This window comes from Lytechinus variegatus, chromosome 12, assembly GCF_018143015.1.
Source record: "Lytechinus variegatus isolate NC3 chromosome 12, Lvar_3.0, whole genome shotgun sequence".
NCBI lineage: Eukaryota > Metazoa > Echinodermata > Echinoidea > Temnopleuroida > Toxopneustidae > Lytechinus > Lytechinus variegatus.
Genome location: NC_054751.1, coordinates 2,477,113 through 2,492,984, shown reverse-complemented (window position 1 = coordinate 2,492,984; position 15,872 = coordinate 2,477,113). Strand labels below are relative to the sequence as shown.

General features: G+C 33.3%; 1 protein-coding gene across 5 annotated transcripts in view; it reads right to left on the bottom strand.

The window, feature by feature from the left end:
- The window catches only part of LOC121425045 (centromere protein F-like), a 60,375-nt gene extending 45,394 nt beyond the window's left edge, over window positions 1-14,981 (bottom strand). For 4 of the 5 annotated variants that reach the window (XM_041620988.1, XM_041620989.1, XM_041620991.1 and 1 more), the window contains exons 1-7: window positions 14,710-14,980; window positions 11,831-12,557; window positions 6,787-6,993; window positions 3,343-3,432; window positions 1,901-1,954; window positions 1,065-1,139; window positions 371-487 (exon numbers count right to left, since the gene is read on the bottom strand). In XM_041620988.1, coding sequence (XP_041476922.1) covers window positions 371-487; window positions 1,065-1,139; window positions 1,901-1,954; window positions 3,343-3,432; window positions 6,787-6,993; window positions 11,831-12,526 — 1,239 coding nt within the window. In that variant the 5' untranslated portion in view covers window positions 12,527-12,557; window positions 14,710-14,980. Of the gene's footprint in view, window positions 1-370; window positions 488-1,064; window positions 1,140-1,900; window positions 1,955-3,342; window positions 3,433-6,786; window positions 6,994-11,830; window positions 12,558-14,709 lie in introns of all 5 variants that reach the window. The other variant, XM_041620990.1, reaches the window with a different exon arrangement.
- Window positions 14,982-15,872: the final 891 nt, after the last annotated feature.

Here is a 15,872-nt window from a genome sequence, read left to right as displayed (position 1 = left end):
CACTGGTAAGTCAAGCCTTTCACTGATCCTGTATCTCTACACACAGTGCAACATCTTAATGTTGTATTCTTACAATATACAACTACATGTTCCAGAAATGTATTAATTTACCGCTACTCTTTTTCCAAAAGTTATATCACACATTTCTATGGAAATAAAATGTTTTCCGTATGCTTCCAAGCATTCCGTATATTATCAATAAAATCCAAGGAACGTGATTTCTTCAACTAAAATTCACAACATATTTCTGATTGCATTGTGTAAGGGTAATAACGCTATCCTAATGCACATGATCCTCTGACAAGGTATTCACTCAGTGCTAGCTCTCCTAGGGTTTCACTACCACTTGAAAATAGATGTGATTAAATACCTGCTGTAATTTCTTGTTATCTTCTTCTTTTTCTCTTTTTAGTTTCTCATACTGTTCTTCCATTTCAAGAAGCCTCTGTCTCATATTAACATTGGTTTCTTCAAAATTCAATATGGTCTGGAGAGAAATACAAAGATATACAGAGATAGGAACTTTGAACCAATTAATCCCAATCTAATCAGGGCCCTGCTAATAAAAAGTGACAATAATATGGTAACTATGGTAACTACCATTGTAGCAATGCTCAGCAATATAAAAGATCAAAACAAAGGATTCTATGGGAGAAGCCATTGGATGTTAACAAGAGAGCAACTTAATGTAATGGTACTGACCAGATCTTTGTAAATCCCATAATAAACAACATGTATGTTGAAGTTGATCCACCACAAGGTTCTTCATTTATCATTAAACTGACCTCTGTGACCATTGACCTAGTGACTACAAAATATGATTCAGGCCAATATCATTCCCATGAAGTATACATGAGCAAAGTTTACATTAATTTGATCTGTTTGATCTTCACTAATCTAAAAATTTAATTTTCATGTAAAATAAAGTGACCTCTTTGACCTTTGATGTTATGACCCCAAAAACTAGTCAGATAATTTTCTGCTCCCATATGCATATGCATTATAAATGTGCAATTCAGAAAGTTTACATAAAGAATATGTGAAAAATAATAAAATGAAATTACCTCTTGAGCAGACTGTAGCACCTTTGAAATCGAGAAGATAAATGTCATATGCTCCTGACTAGCTAATACATTTTCCTGTTATAATACGAGGTGAACACATTGCAAGAGATAATGAATATAGAATTATTTAAGAAGCTAATCTGGGCCCTGTCTTACAAAGAGTTACTATTGATACGATCAATCATAACTCTATGGAAATCCGTCAGTGCCATAATTTTTTTCTTCGAAAAATTTGCACAATGTCCTCTGAATGCAAAGAGAAGCGCAGTGAATTTTCAAGAAAACAATGAATGTATAAACACCATAGCTACAAAATATTTTGAACAAACATGCATAATAGATGTTGACGTTGCTGGCCATCCAAAGTTACGATTAAACAGATCAATCGCAACTCTTTGTAAGACAGGCCCCATTAACTGTTTGTATAATGCACATGAATATGAAATATATGAATATAAGGTTGCATAGTGTTGAATCATTGCCATACTTGATCTGCATACATGTATGTACTGACTACATCCATGAACCCATTTTATAACAATTACTAAACAAAATGGTTTTTAGTGCTTTACAGCATTTGATAGGAGATGGCTTCCTTGACAGTAATAGTTCAATTGATCTGAAGTATAATAAATTAATAAGAAATTAATAACAAATCATTATGATTAAAAATATTTCATTGCATGTTCACATTTACATAAGGGCAATTCTAAAACTCTCTATATGTGGGACCTTTATAAAAATATGAAATGCACTCAAATGATCAGAAATTCATGAGAAAAATGAGGGTTGGGTATACAAAACTGTTGATTATTTTATGAAAAATGTAAATATACCTCTTTGCAAGCTAATTGGTCCAACTTTTGCTTCAGCTCTGGAATGTGCATATACTGCATAAGAAAAAGAGAAAAAGAAATGAACCACTAACCCACATGGCATTATATGTAAGATATGGCAAAGTACGAATATACTGTAGGTACATGTATAAACAAGAATGACAAAATATATACAATGTAGTACATTTCCAATTGAATCCTCTCTATCACTGCATTCTTACTCATTCTTAAATTTTCTCTCTCTCTCTGTCTCTCTCTTTCTCTATCTGTCTGTCTACCTCTCTATCTCTTTTATGAGGATAATAATAACGGCATATTTACCCAGAGTAGCCACTTCAGTTGTGAAAACTGTTCTCCCTGTGGGCCCTGCTGTTATTACTATCCTGAAAGCATCTTGGTGGTGTTTTTTTTCTATGTATCTAAACTCCACACTCCTCTCTTGAACTTACATTCCCCACTTCATTAATCATTCTCCTAATATTGTCATTAAATCAACTAGGGGGTCTCACACAAGCCAAGCTTTGTAGTAATATTGCCACGATTCTATCAATTGTTATTGTTTTACTAACGTTTCTACTTGTAAATATTACATTATGAATGTGGAATATGAATAAATCAAACCAATTAATACAATGATGTAGATGTGTATGAAATAAATAGATGGAATCTCAATTGAACATTATCAAAATTTATGCCTCTACAATCGCCAAATTATTATTTTTTAAACATATTTCACCACTAAAATTGTAAAATTGATTCACGATCCCTAATAAGACCGTCAATCAAATATTTCTGTTTCAGTTATGGTAACAGCTCTTGAAGAAACTCTGGACAGCTTTTTGCTGGTAAATGCCAAGCTGGTATATAACTGATTGTATAAACAGTTTGCATCCTGGTTGATCAGGGATAGATAGAGGCTGAAGGCTTATAGACAACAGAAATTACTCTTGTTTCTTTTTTTTTACGAAAGTGGAGACTATGGCAGAATGGAGAATTGAATTCACAACCTCACCACTATGAGTCCAATGCTCTAACCACTAGACCACACGACCCAAACAAATATTTACAAATTAATTTTGGAGTTGATTTGTCAAGCAATTCTTTATTTCTTATTTATCTTCAGGTATATGATGACCTCTAAATCTGCGACCAACGCTCTGATCATAAACACATCTGACTAGTTTTTGAAGGTGATGTAGCAAATGGCTTTCAAGTAATTACTATGAGAATGAAACGGGGCAAACAGATCGACAAATAATCACGGAACATTATCAGGGTTTCCATGGTAAAACAATTTGATAGTGTAGATATGAAAAAGCATAAAGACCCCCAATTTTTTTTAACAAAAAACTTTTTCAGAATAACACTGAATATAACAACCACCTATGGTGGGCACAGTCAAATGAATCATAAAAATAATCTAGACAAAACAGATTACTTACTGAGAGTTGTTCAAAGGCTGTATCAAAATGAATATCACTTGAAAAGTGTGATGGAAGAGTTGATGATTCAGGTGCTGAGTTGTCTTTGGTCTGTAAACAAAAGAAATTTATATTTCACAATGGATTAGAACCGGTCTCCCGAAAAAAGACATCGACCAGGACATTAGTAATGTGAGGAGGGGCTGGCCATTCTCAATCTACGGTCCTAATATAAGAAGAGATAAATAAGAATATAAATCTGCAGAAAAGTAAACATTCTGAATCTTATTCACATTTAAATGTATAGTAACAGTGCATATAAAAAAAGTTTGCACTTTGAAAAAGCCCTGGGAATTAAAGAATAAACAACATGTGGGTAATTTTTTCACATATATTCTTGGGTCTATCCAATGAAAGTGAAAGTTTTGACAGAATGTTACACTTGAGTGAGCACTGTCCATTTTTTGTAAAGCTCGCAGAAATTTGTTTGCGCAGAAATGCTTGTTTCACGCTGTGTCAAGGGGAAAGGCTGAAATCAAACTTACCCTGCGTATAAACATTTCTCATACATTTCCCTTGCACTTTTAGTCAATTGAAATAAAACGGAAACAATCAAGCATTTTGTAACAATTTTGCCACCCAAATTGAAATTTCAACACTTAGTAAGCACAACCTTTACCCTTTTTGTGCCAGCTGGATCTGAGGACATCACAGAATCTGAACAAAAGTTTATATCAGACATCTCTAGCATTTTTTCACAATTTTTTTTATCATTTAAAGTGGATTTACATTTCATTTTTCATTTAATACTTGTTTCTCCACACTTTTCCAAAGCTTGACAATGATTAACAAAATGAAAATCAAGCCTAAGCCATTTTTTTGTATTTTATTATATGAAATATTTTTATTTTCTCGTCATTGTCATGTGAAATGAAGTTTTATTCCTCCCTGAACACATGGAATTCCATTGTTTTAACATTTTTGCTTCAGGCAAGGAGGTCCTAATTGTCAATTCGTAAAAATTGAAATATTGTATAATTCAAACAATAAAAAAAAAAGAAATAGTGAGTGAGTGACATCATATACTCGCTCAATTGGATATAACTGGCTCGTTCATATTAACTATTTTTTTAAAATAAGCGAAACTTTGAAATGTCATAACTTTCTCACTTTACATCTGATTTTGATGAAATTTTCAGCATTGTGCTTGTCTGATTTTTCTCTATTGATTCAAATCAACATTTTTCTAAAGTGGACTTGACCTTTAAGCAAATATCGTTGAGATGGCATCAGTTTGTAGGGAAGTGGGGTGGGGCGCAATGCGCTCTTCAAAGTGTTTTGGGCAAGGAAACCAGTTGAAAAAGATATCCTCAAATCAATTTTACAAGCTATATTTCATGTGTTCTTCATGATTAAGGTCTACTTTTCTTCGCATAACTATTTCAAAGTTCTGCACAAATCATTTTTCACTAACATTTCAAAAGTGGTGCTCACTCAAGCGGAAATATTTTTCGACAGTTATATCATCATTTGCTTAAATGGATCTGTACCAATGTTAAAATGTGGAAATATCTTCAGGATATTACAAATGTATAATTTTACATGATATTTTTTCAGAGTGAAAAACCTTTTTATGCACTGTAGAGACCATACTACACAAAGTGTGGACTTTGAAGAATTTGAGTGCTATTGACAGGTTTTGATAAACTCATGTGCCTCCATGGGAATTGATTTTAGTGGTAGGAAGTACTAGGCAGGTGGCTGCTATAGGCAGGTGGCCACCAGCAAAGATTTGTCTGTATATCACTCGGTTAGAGCACTATATAATACAAATGCTGGGATTTATAACCTCTTGATGACATGTACAAAAACAAAGTAGAAAATAAAGAAGGATCGAACCTTAATCTGTACAGTATTCCTCTGAATAAATGAACCCACAATTTATATAGTTAATGGATCTGTACCAATGTTAAAATGTGGAAATATCTTCAGGATATTACAAATGTATAATTTTACAGGATATTTTTAATCTTAATCTGTACAGTATTCCTCTGAATAAATGAACCCACAATTTACATAGTTAATCCCACCACTGACACAATAATAAACAAATAACATTGATTACAAATGACTGACATTTTGGGATGTGTAAGACCCATTTAACTTCTGAATTCAATTAACCATGCCAGATTGACAGACCCACTAAAAATCTTGGCAAAAATGTGTTTCTTTATAACACAATCTGAGCTAGCATCATCAAGCAAGCACAAAGACAGCCTGGGATAAGTTACAGATACCTTTAAAAAAATATCAATTATTTCTAGACAATTTGAATAAACCTGATATACATGCTGCAATATCATGGCAAATAATTATTAATACATGTATATGCTACTGAAAAAACATTGCTAAGAGTATTAAAATATTGCTTTTTGTCCAAGAGTAATAAAATATATAACATAGTATTAGTAACAAAACTACTCTTACAAATATTTTCCTTTAAATTTTGTCACACAGCAAAATAATTTTTCTTAAATCAGAAATTAAATCATTTTATAAAATAAATCATTAATAATCAAACAGTGTATCTTAAAAGCTGTTTTGCTCATTCAATTTTATTAAAAATTTTAATAATCATTACTTTTGAAAATACATTCTGTAAAAAAAATTGAAAATACGTTCATCTATTACAATCGATAAGAATAGCTATATTATGGTACCGAGTTCTCCAGATTTCTTTTACAATCAATATTTCCACTTTGAACGAAATTTCCTGAATTCCAGGAAATTTATACCTCTTTTCCAAAATTTCTGAGAAATAAAAAGTCTCAAGGAGGTTCAAGGAAATTTGAAATAAAAAATGACACAATACTTTAACGTAACAAGTTACAATAAATATTTGTTATAGAAATATTTGCACAGTTTGTAGCTCGTAACATTTTTATTTGAGATTTCTTTTTTCCCCAACTCAGGAAATGTGTTGACAAAAGCTGTCTTAATCCTTTATTTCTGGCCACCTGGTCTACTTCAGACTTGCATGCTGTATGTATCATCAATGTCTAGTCTCATATGCTTGAGTAATAAAATTTCCTTTTTTATGTCAATGATAAAGCTATAGTGGGTAGTCATGTAAAAAAACGATAACCAATAAAAAGTGATCGATTATGAGTGAATTAGAGGTGAAAATGTTGTGTGTGTCATACAGGACTCAGAAATGTTCCGTACAACACCCAACATTTTCACCTCTAATTCACCCATGGACAACATATTTGTTCATTGTCATTTTTTACTGGACTACCCAATAGTATATACTTATTAATACCACAAAACCAATTGAAGTTTCTCATTTGTTTGGACAGCAAATTGGAAAGTGTTGTGAAAATGGCTGATTTAAAGAGTCCAAGAAATGTCACTGAATTTCAGTTTCAGGGGTAAGGTGTATACACTGTTAACAATTAAACTCACTTCATTTTTATTGCTATCTGGTGAGAGAGCTATACTCCTGCTCACAGATGGACTCCTCTTCTCCCAGGTGTCAGCCATCTTGGCTAGCTTGAGCTCCTGTCCGAGGGTGTCTTTCTCCGCCTGGAGCTTGAGAGCATAGCCTGCCTGCTGTCCTAGCTCTTTCTCCAATTCAGCAATCACACGCTGTTTGCTTTTTAATTCTTCCACCTATGGTTGGAATCAAAATATAGTGAAATGTCATTACATATGAGACATGAGTCTGACTGACTATCATTTATGGCAGCCATAACTGGGAGACTTTCAAAGGAGATCACTAAACTGGTTTACACAATGAGCAAGTTGATGCTATGTCATTGCATCTAAAGCATTCTGGTATACCCCAATTAGAAAATACCAAAACATCCATACTGATTTTGGTGTATGAATCTTCTCTTCTCCAATACTTCTTGAATCAAATCATTGCAATCAATTTTAATCAAATTAATTTTAACCAAAATCATTTGGGCATTTCAGCGGAAGCTAGGCAGTGATTGCTGAATATAGCTTTAAGAATTTCAGGAATTTCATGAAATACTTAAGTACATATGCTTCAAAAAAACAAAGGGTTGCATTCTACGTTATCAAGCTTGTGCACAACTTCTTAAAGACACAATATTATGTGTCTTTACATGTACTCCATGTTCATAAGCACACACATATATACACAAGTGCTGCATAAAAAAAATAATTTACAGCTTCACTAATTATCTAAAAACTATATAGTATACATTTCTAGTCAATCTGCATGAAAAATCATGATTTTTTTAAAAACAATTTATATCTCAAAGAGGTAAATAATAGCAGGTCAAAAATGAAATACTCACACAAAATTATATCAAATACAAGCAATCAAGGTGGTCTGTGATTCCAGTAATTAAACAAACATAGGCAGTTAGCTTCAGTCAAATACTTTGTTGATCTTTTGTACTTTGATCAAAGTGCATTTAAGTTCATGGCTTGACAAATTCCTTTGGTTATCTTGAGATGCAAAGTTTACATAAACTATTGATGGAACAGATAGTTTAAGAAATTAGACTATATATTTTTTTTTCACATTTTTCAATGATTAATATAGGCCAATGTATTTCTTGGTTCTTTTCAAACAATACACAATACCAGAAAAGATTAACTGTTCTATAAAAAATATATTAAATGCTATATAAATGCAGAAAATAAACGAATTATTTAATCTTTCAGATTACAAGATATGAATTGCTCATTATTATTTTTTTACAGACTTTGCAGTCCTAATGCAAATCATCAAATCACCATTTTAGAGGAAAAAAATAACAATTCAAGTGTCAAACAAGTCCACAACCACTATTTAACTTAAAAAACTGGTGAAATATTGTTCAAAGCAATCAAACTTCAGTGAGCATTGTATAACCCTAGTTATCTTTCTTAATTTTGCTTAAAATACCATACTCTTATTACTCTTCTTTCTCCCTGCTTGTAATTACTACTCTATATTTTGGACTAATTTAACCACAAATTTCATCTTGGTGCATTTATGATATTTCCATAATTTTTTTCCTTCACAATTGTATCAAAAGGATGATTAATCAGTATACTTTCTAAAGATGACAGAAGTTGAAAAAGCACCTTAACGGGATGGTCCGGGCTGAAGATATTTATATCTTAATACATAGAGTAGAATTCACTGAGCAAATGCAAAATGCTGAAAATTTCATCAAAATCAGATAACAAATAATAAAGTTATTGAAGTTTAAACTTTAGCAATATTTTTTGAAAACAGTCTTCATGAATATTCATTAGGTGGGCTAATTATGTCACATCTCCACTTTCCATTTTCCTATGTTATTACATAAAATCATATTTTTTTTTCTTTATTTCATACTTGTGTGAATAATATGTCTCCCTGATCATGAAGTAAGTTGCAGCAATAAATATCTAATGCACTAAATCAGTTGTCAATCTAATTTATCTAGTTCTTGGAGGAAAAAATTTGAATAAACCTAATTTTGTATAATAAAATACAAAAAACAAGTGGAGATGTGACATCATCAGCCCACCTTATGAATATTCATGACGACTTTTTACACAAAATATTGCTAAACTTTAAAATTCAATAACTTTGTTATTTTTTATCCGATTTTGATGAAATTTTCAGCATTTTGCTCAGTGAATTATACTCTATTTGTTAAGCTATGTACTTTCAGCCCAGACCATCCATTTAATTCTATTTGGTAGGACTATCATGCACAACATAACAAGGTCATATGGGGGTCACTGTCGGTTGCTAAGGACCTTGTTTACCATAGTCATTTCAATTCTATACTACGCATTCACACCTCATTGCATGTCAATTCAACACATCAACCACAAAAAGTGATATCAGAAGAACAAAATTTAACACTGTCATAAGGTTATAAATAAGAAAATTATGACATTTTTAAGTTCTGCTTATTTTCAACAAAATAATTATAATTTTTATGCACAATTTATTCACATGCAAATAAAAGAATCAATTATGTCCCTCACTCACTATTTCTTTTGTTTTTTATTGTTTGAATTTTACAATACTTCAATTTTACAGATTTGACAATAAAAGGACCAACTTGACTGAAGCATAAAATGCTAAACAATTCTAATTCCACATGTTCAGGGCAAAATAAAACTTTGTTTCACAGGACAATGAGGAGAAAATTAGAATATTTCATATTTGATATAATAAAATACAAAAGAAATAGTGAATGAGTGATGTCATCAGTTCCCTCATTTGCATATCCTGTCCAGGATGTATATAACTACTTTGTGAAATTAAATGAAACTTACAAATTTCATTACTTTCTTATCCGATTTTGATGAAATTTCAGTGTTGTGAATTAAGCTTGTTGGATTTTTCTCTTTTTATTCAAATCAACTTTTAGTTGGGGTGGACTTGTCCTTTAAATACCAATTAATAAGGAAATATAAATAAATAATGGATAACCATGTCCAGATTCAAATAGGGAAAAGGAAAAGAAACAAAAAAGAAGGTAAAATCCAAAGCCATCTCCTCTGGAAGATTTCAAGCCCACAAGTGCTCTATGTTTATACTATCAAATTACAATAGAAGGTCATGGGGTCATGTTGGTTGCTAAGGATCTTGTTTAACATGGTTACAGCATTCTGGCTTGGTCATGGATCAGCAGGGGTATACGTTCTATGAGAAGCACACCTGCTGATATGGAAATGTCAATATAGATCAGCACAATATGACTTTGATTGTGATAGCCATGAGGTACTCCAATCTCAGATTGAGGAGCGAAGTCTTAGTTCTGCACTTGTGTATGGTCAGAGAGAAACACTAGATATAATACCATGTACCTACAACTCGATTCATATTTTATTAAAAAACCTCAACCAAAAATGGTAGGCCTACGGTACATAACATATTTTGGTAGTCAAGTCAATGCTGGCTCTTATTTTCAGTCAGTGAAAATTAAATATCTCACTTTTTTATCATAAAAATTGTGAACTCTTTTAATTTCCAATGACTAGAAACAGTGACCATCGAGTGCAAAAAGCCATGCATTGAATACTTTTAAATAAAGTCATGAAATTACAACAAACTATTCCAAATATGAATTTATAGGAAACTAGAGTTGTCTGGACATTCAATTCAAATAACTAGCCTATATCTCTCACCATACCCATAACAATAGTTCCCTAAATTTGTTATGCTTTAAACATCTGCTACAGTAAAACTTGTTATGATTTTCCACAATTTTAACCTAACCCAATTCAAGCACTTCAAAAATCAATGATAGACTACTCCTATAACCACTGGTAGATCCTTCAACCTGAATCATTCCTTTGATCCCCATCTATTTCTCAAAATACAAAGATTGGGGATGTTGGGGTGGTTGAAGTCTTTTCAATAACACACAAAAGACTACTCCATGCACAGAAGCTGACAATAGAACACTGAGAGCACTATCAATCAAATATTCAATGGACTTTATAGGGAACTACTGGATTTTTTTATTGATTTGCCTAGCTACAATGCAGCACTGGTTGTAAAGTTTTCCTCATGAACTTAACTGTTCTTTATGAGCAGGAGTATAAGGTTTACTAATCCTTGGCACACAATATTCCATGAAATAAGAAGCCAAAGTCAAACTTTCTTGTACATGCAAACTGGAACAAGTTTCTCTTTTCAAATGCAAATTGCAAACAAATAAAACACCAAGTGGTGTACAGTTACTGTGTTTCTTTGAAAGCAAACACTTGTACATTTCTAAGCTGATTACAGAATGATAAGCCATTCATTCTTAAGGAGAAATGTGCAATAGTATGGGTTCTTTGGCGTGGGAGATGTCCTGCTCTTCCCTTAACTTTCCCTCACAAGTAATTTTCTCAAGTTTGCTCTGATAAACATTTCTACAATTAGTAAGAATAATAACAAACATGGTCAATGAATACTTAGAGAAACATAATTCATATGCCACAACCATAAGACTTTAATTCATCTGTAAATAATCCATATATTTTCTTATAATCAGGTGGGTGTTTCATGAAAGTTGTCAGCACTGACAATTTTCAGTGAAATCACTGGTTTTGATTAGCTGAAAGGCACTGGACTCTGACTGTTACTATGGTAACTGTCGGAGAAAGACAACTTCCCAGTGCTGACAACTTACATGAAACGGTCCCCAGATCTTTATTTTCATACAATAGTATGTTGTGTTTTTATTGTAATTTGAATGTAATTTAGCCTTTAATTTGGCTGCTATTTTCAGTAATACTATTTATTTCAGTTGCCACTTAGTAACTAAGGCCCTGTATACCTTGTATTTTAATATTTAAGGGAAAAAAAGCACATGACGACACATCCACACCTTATCATCTCCATCGGTACATGGTATGTCTGACACCCTAGTTTAGCTTGCCTTCAAGAGGGCTGCTTACATTGAGCAACACGTAAGAATCAACAGTAAGCTTACAGAGAAAGTTCCAAGACTAACCCTCCTTTGATATCAAACATTCAGAATGCACTTACCAAATGAATGATGTCCCTCCGAGCCTCTTTCTTCAGCTGGTCCAACTCTCTTGAATGTTCCTCTGAAATTCTCCGAAGCTCACTGCCATTTTTTCTGTTTGCTGCCACCGCATGTTCAAGTTCTGCTTCTAATTTCTTCTTGATACTCCTGAATTCAGATGTCTCATTTAGGAAGCGGGTTCTTTCTGCCTCATGCAGCTTCTTGGCTTCTTCTTTAGCTTCTATCAAGTACTGATTCTTTGATTTCTGTAGGACTGCATCCATCTCCCTTTGCTGTCCAGACTTACTCTTCATGGAAGCATCCTTCTCTTTTAACAATTTACTCCTCTCAGAAAACATCTGCTTCAGAAGAGATTCCCTCAAAGTCTCCAGCTCCTTCACCTTCTCTGTCTCCAGCTTGACCCTGAGGGTTGCCAGAGCTTCAGCAGATTTCTTCTGCTCTTCACAACGGATGTTGCGCAGCTCCATCATCTTGTCACGCTTGAGTCTCTTGGAGGACATCCTCTCCGTCTCCAGTTCCTTCTTAAGTTTTGTGATGTGCTCCTTCATTTCATCCATTTTGAGCTGAAGACTTCCGGGTCTGTCTGTCAGCAAGGTGGAGCTGAGAGAGGCTCCAGCTGCTCCTCCTCTGGGTCGGGGAATGGGATCCGGGGGTTTCTTGGAAGCCATTTTTTGAGGGTCTACGAGTTCTTGCATCCAATGATTAAACCCATGTCAGTTCCTTATTCTGAAACACAAAGTTAGAAGGGAATACAACATTGGTCATAAAATGTTGTGTGATTGAGGATAAAAATAAGTAAAACAGAATGGTGACAGTTGGGTTAGAAATTGAGGAAGCAAAAAATTTATATATGGCTGTTTTAAATATAAAATTGGCAACAGGCTAAGTAAATTATGACAAGTGGTAAGAATAACTTTCCCATATAATTAATATAGGCCATGTACCTATCAAGAATTTGTGGTTTTCTCCTTAATATCAAAATATAACTAGCATTTTTTTTGTTTTTATGTCCTCATGAAAGAAAAAAATTATTTGAAAACTTAAGAAAAAAATTAGCCATTAATAGAGTAAATCGAAGAGTAGTCCTTGCTTTATATCACTTAAAAAAGAAAAAGAGCAACTGGAAGTCTCCATAGGTACAGTGATTACCAATTGTAACTTTAAAAAAGCCAAAATTTTCTTATTGTTTGTTCAATATTGTTAAGACTTTTAATGTAAATATTTCTTTCTGTACTACAATTCAATTTAAAAAAGTAACTTTGTTGTATTCTTTACAAATACAATGTCCATGATAATAGTGAGAATCTACAACATTCAAATTACTTTTGTAGGAGCTGTATTTTATATATTATTAGCTCTAAGTATATGCAGGTTCTTCCAATGTTTCACAGAACAAGAACAGATAAAGAGGTAGATGTTGCTGGTTTGAAGGTCTGTGCTCACAACTGCCTTGGTAGGGCAAAATTTATTCTTCATTTCTTTCCTAGGCTTTCTTTGCACAAGGTACTAGATTTCAATACATATATTCAAATTACCTTGGAAGATGACAATAACAGAAGTAACGCATCGTCATGAATATTAAGAACCAATCACACATAAGGAGTCTTAATATTCATGATTCAGTCAACCAAGAGAGAGGTGGGGAGTAATTAACATAGCTGAAGAGAGGACCAAGAGATAAAGAAATTTGATAACAAAAAGAATGGTCAAGTGTGGGGTGCAAGAAATGCAGGATGGATGAGGATAACAAAGGAGATGGGGATAACAAAGATAAATGAGGATAAATGGCAAGAATGCTGATGGAAACTGAAAAAGGGAAAGCAAATTAAGGTTATTTTGGAGTAGAGCAATGTCCTGAAAATAAGAGAAGGGTTAAAGAACTCTGTAAACTCTGGTTTAAAAGTAATGAACTTGTAACCAAAACTGAAAAGAACAAACAAAACTGCAATAAACTTGAATAATGCACAAACTAGTTCCCTACACTTTTATCATGGCCTATAAATAAGGCAACAAATGATAGAATCATAGGTGAGCAATGTATTTCATACAGAATTTATCATCATCATACCTCCATTGCAAAATAATGTTATTTTAAAATCATTCATTTTTATTTGAACAGACTACATCTAAAAAAAGTCATTCATAAAAAAAATTCAAATATGAAATTGTTTCATATTTTTACAATTTTGCCCAATGTGTGAATTGTTTAATTATGGTCTTTTTCCATTTTGATCATTCTTTTGAACATATATATAGATGGCAAAGTTTGTTTTCCTGTTTTTTGAATGGTGGATATGAAAATGATATCAGGCTGATATCAATCAATGAATATTCCTTATGATTAACATGATTTCATCTTTATATGAGCTCACTTGAGTAAATGGAAATTGGAATTTCAGTGATGTGTGCATGCCTTAGCTGTTTAATCAATTTATGTTCCAATTACATGCCCGGATGAGTTTATCCTATAAAAATGACAATTTCAGGAACTATGTGATCATTCATATATTCATATATTCAAGCACAAATAATCACAATTTTTTTTATCAATTTCATGCACAATTTTTGTTTTGAAAATCCAGGCCAGCACCATAGAAAAGGCCCTCATCCCATATCATACATAAATCATTAACTAATAGAACACGAAGCATTTGATCACCAGTTTTTTTTATTAATATCAAGATTACAGGTATGGTACTTGACTGGTAATAATTTACAGTTTGTCCATTTCTTCATCACTCTTTGACTGATAAGTATGCATCCCTCTACATTACAAAAGCTAATTTAGCCAAGCCATATCAATAACCATGGAAACAAATCTGCATCCTTATTTCTAATTATCTGAATTCAAAGAAGTCATTGTCAAGACAATACTTACTGTCAAGTCTAGCTGTGGCGCTAAACCATGGCATAATTTATCATTCTCTAGAAATTCTGTAATTTATTCCTTCCTGTATTAACGAAGTAGCCTGGTAAAAAGACGATCGTATCGAAGGAATTCAAGAGGTCGGCAAAGGCAACAGAGGAGTTCCTTTCCCATCGCTTAGTATTATAAGGAGATTTGCTGCTATTCCAATGGAGGTCTACTGTACGTTCCGGTATGGTTAAATTCTCAATTTCGCTTGCAGCTTGATGCGTATTGTTGAAGATGCGTGTCAATAGACCGGTATTAATGATGCAAGTGAGAGGTGGACCCGCGATTCGTTGTATTCTTTAGACTCGTTTTCCGTTTTCACACTTGTATTACAAGTTGTAAAGCGTTTTGATTCATTTTGTCACTTCATGTCCAGACCGCCGTACTCAAAAAGTACGGTACTTGGGGGAAATACCCCCAGCACTGAATTGAGTGAGAGTATGTTCGGTCAATGCAATCGGAGACTTGAGTAGGGCGAATGATTACCGGTAATGGAAATATGTCCAGAAGGGGGGGGGGGGGGTAAGTGATTGGGGATGTGAGACTAGTACAGTGGACGAGATTGGAGAGAATAAAGGGGTAGGGGTTGGGCCATTGATACAGGACAGAGAGTCAAGAGAAAAGAAAGATTGGAGAAAGGGAGAAATTCTTTTAATAGAATTTCGAGGATGGGCGTCTGAGGGGTAGAGAATTGCTGGGATGGTTACAATATTGAGGAATGGGTAAAAACAAAAGGGCAGTGAAAAGATAGAGAGGGTGGTTGAATCCCGGGGGTTGAATTCTAGAAAGGAGCCAGAGAATTCCCCATTCCATCTGACTCCTTTATCACCTTTATTAAATCTTTCCACTTTCTCTAATAGTATACATTTTCTTCTTTTTTTCTTTCTCTCTCCTCTATCCTTGTTTTCAACATCTTCTCACCCAGCCCCTTCCCTGACATTGCACTCTTTAGTGATTACTATATTATTGATAATAATGATAGCGATAATAATGATATGATATCATATTTTTTTTTAAATAGAAAATTCTTTCCTGCCCTTCACCCTTTTCTACCTACCCCTTTCTTTCATCTCTTCATCACTATCCCCCTTCCTCCCTGTAGTATTTCTTTCCTAATTCTTTCCTCT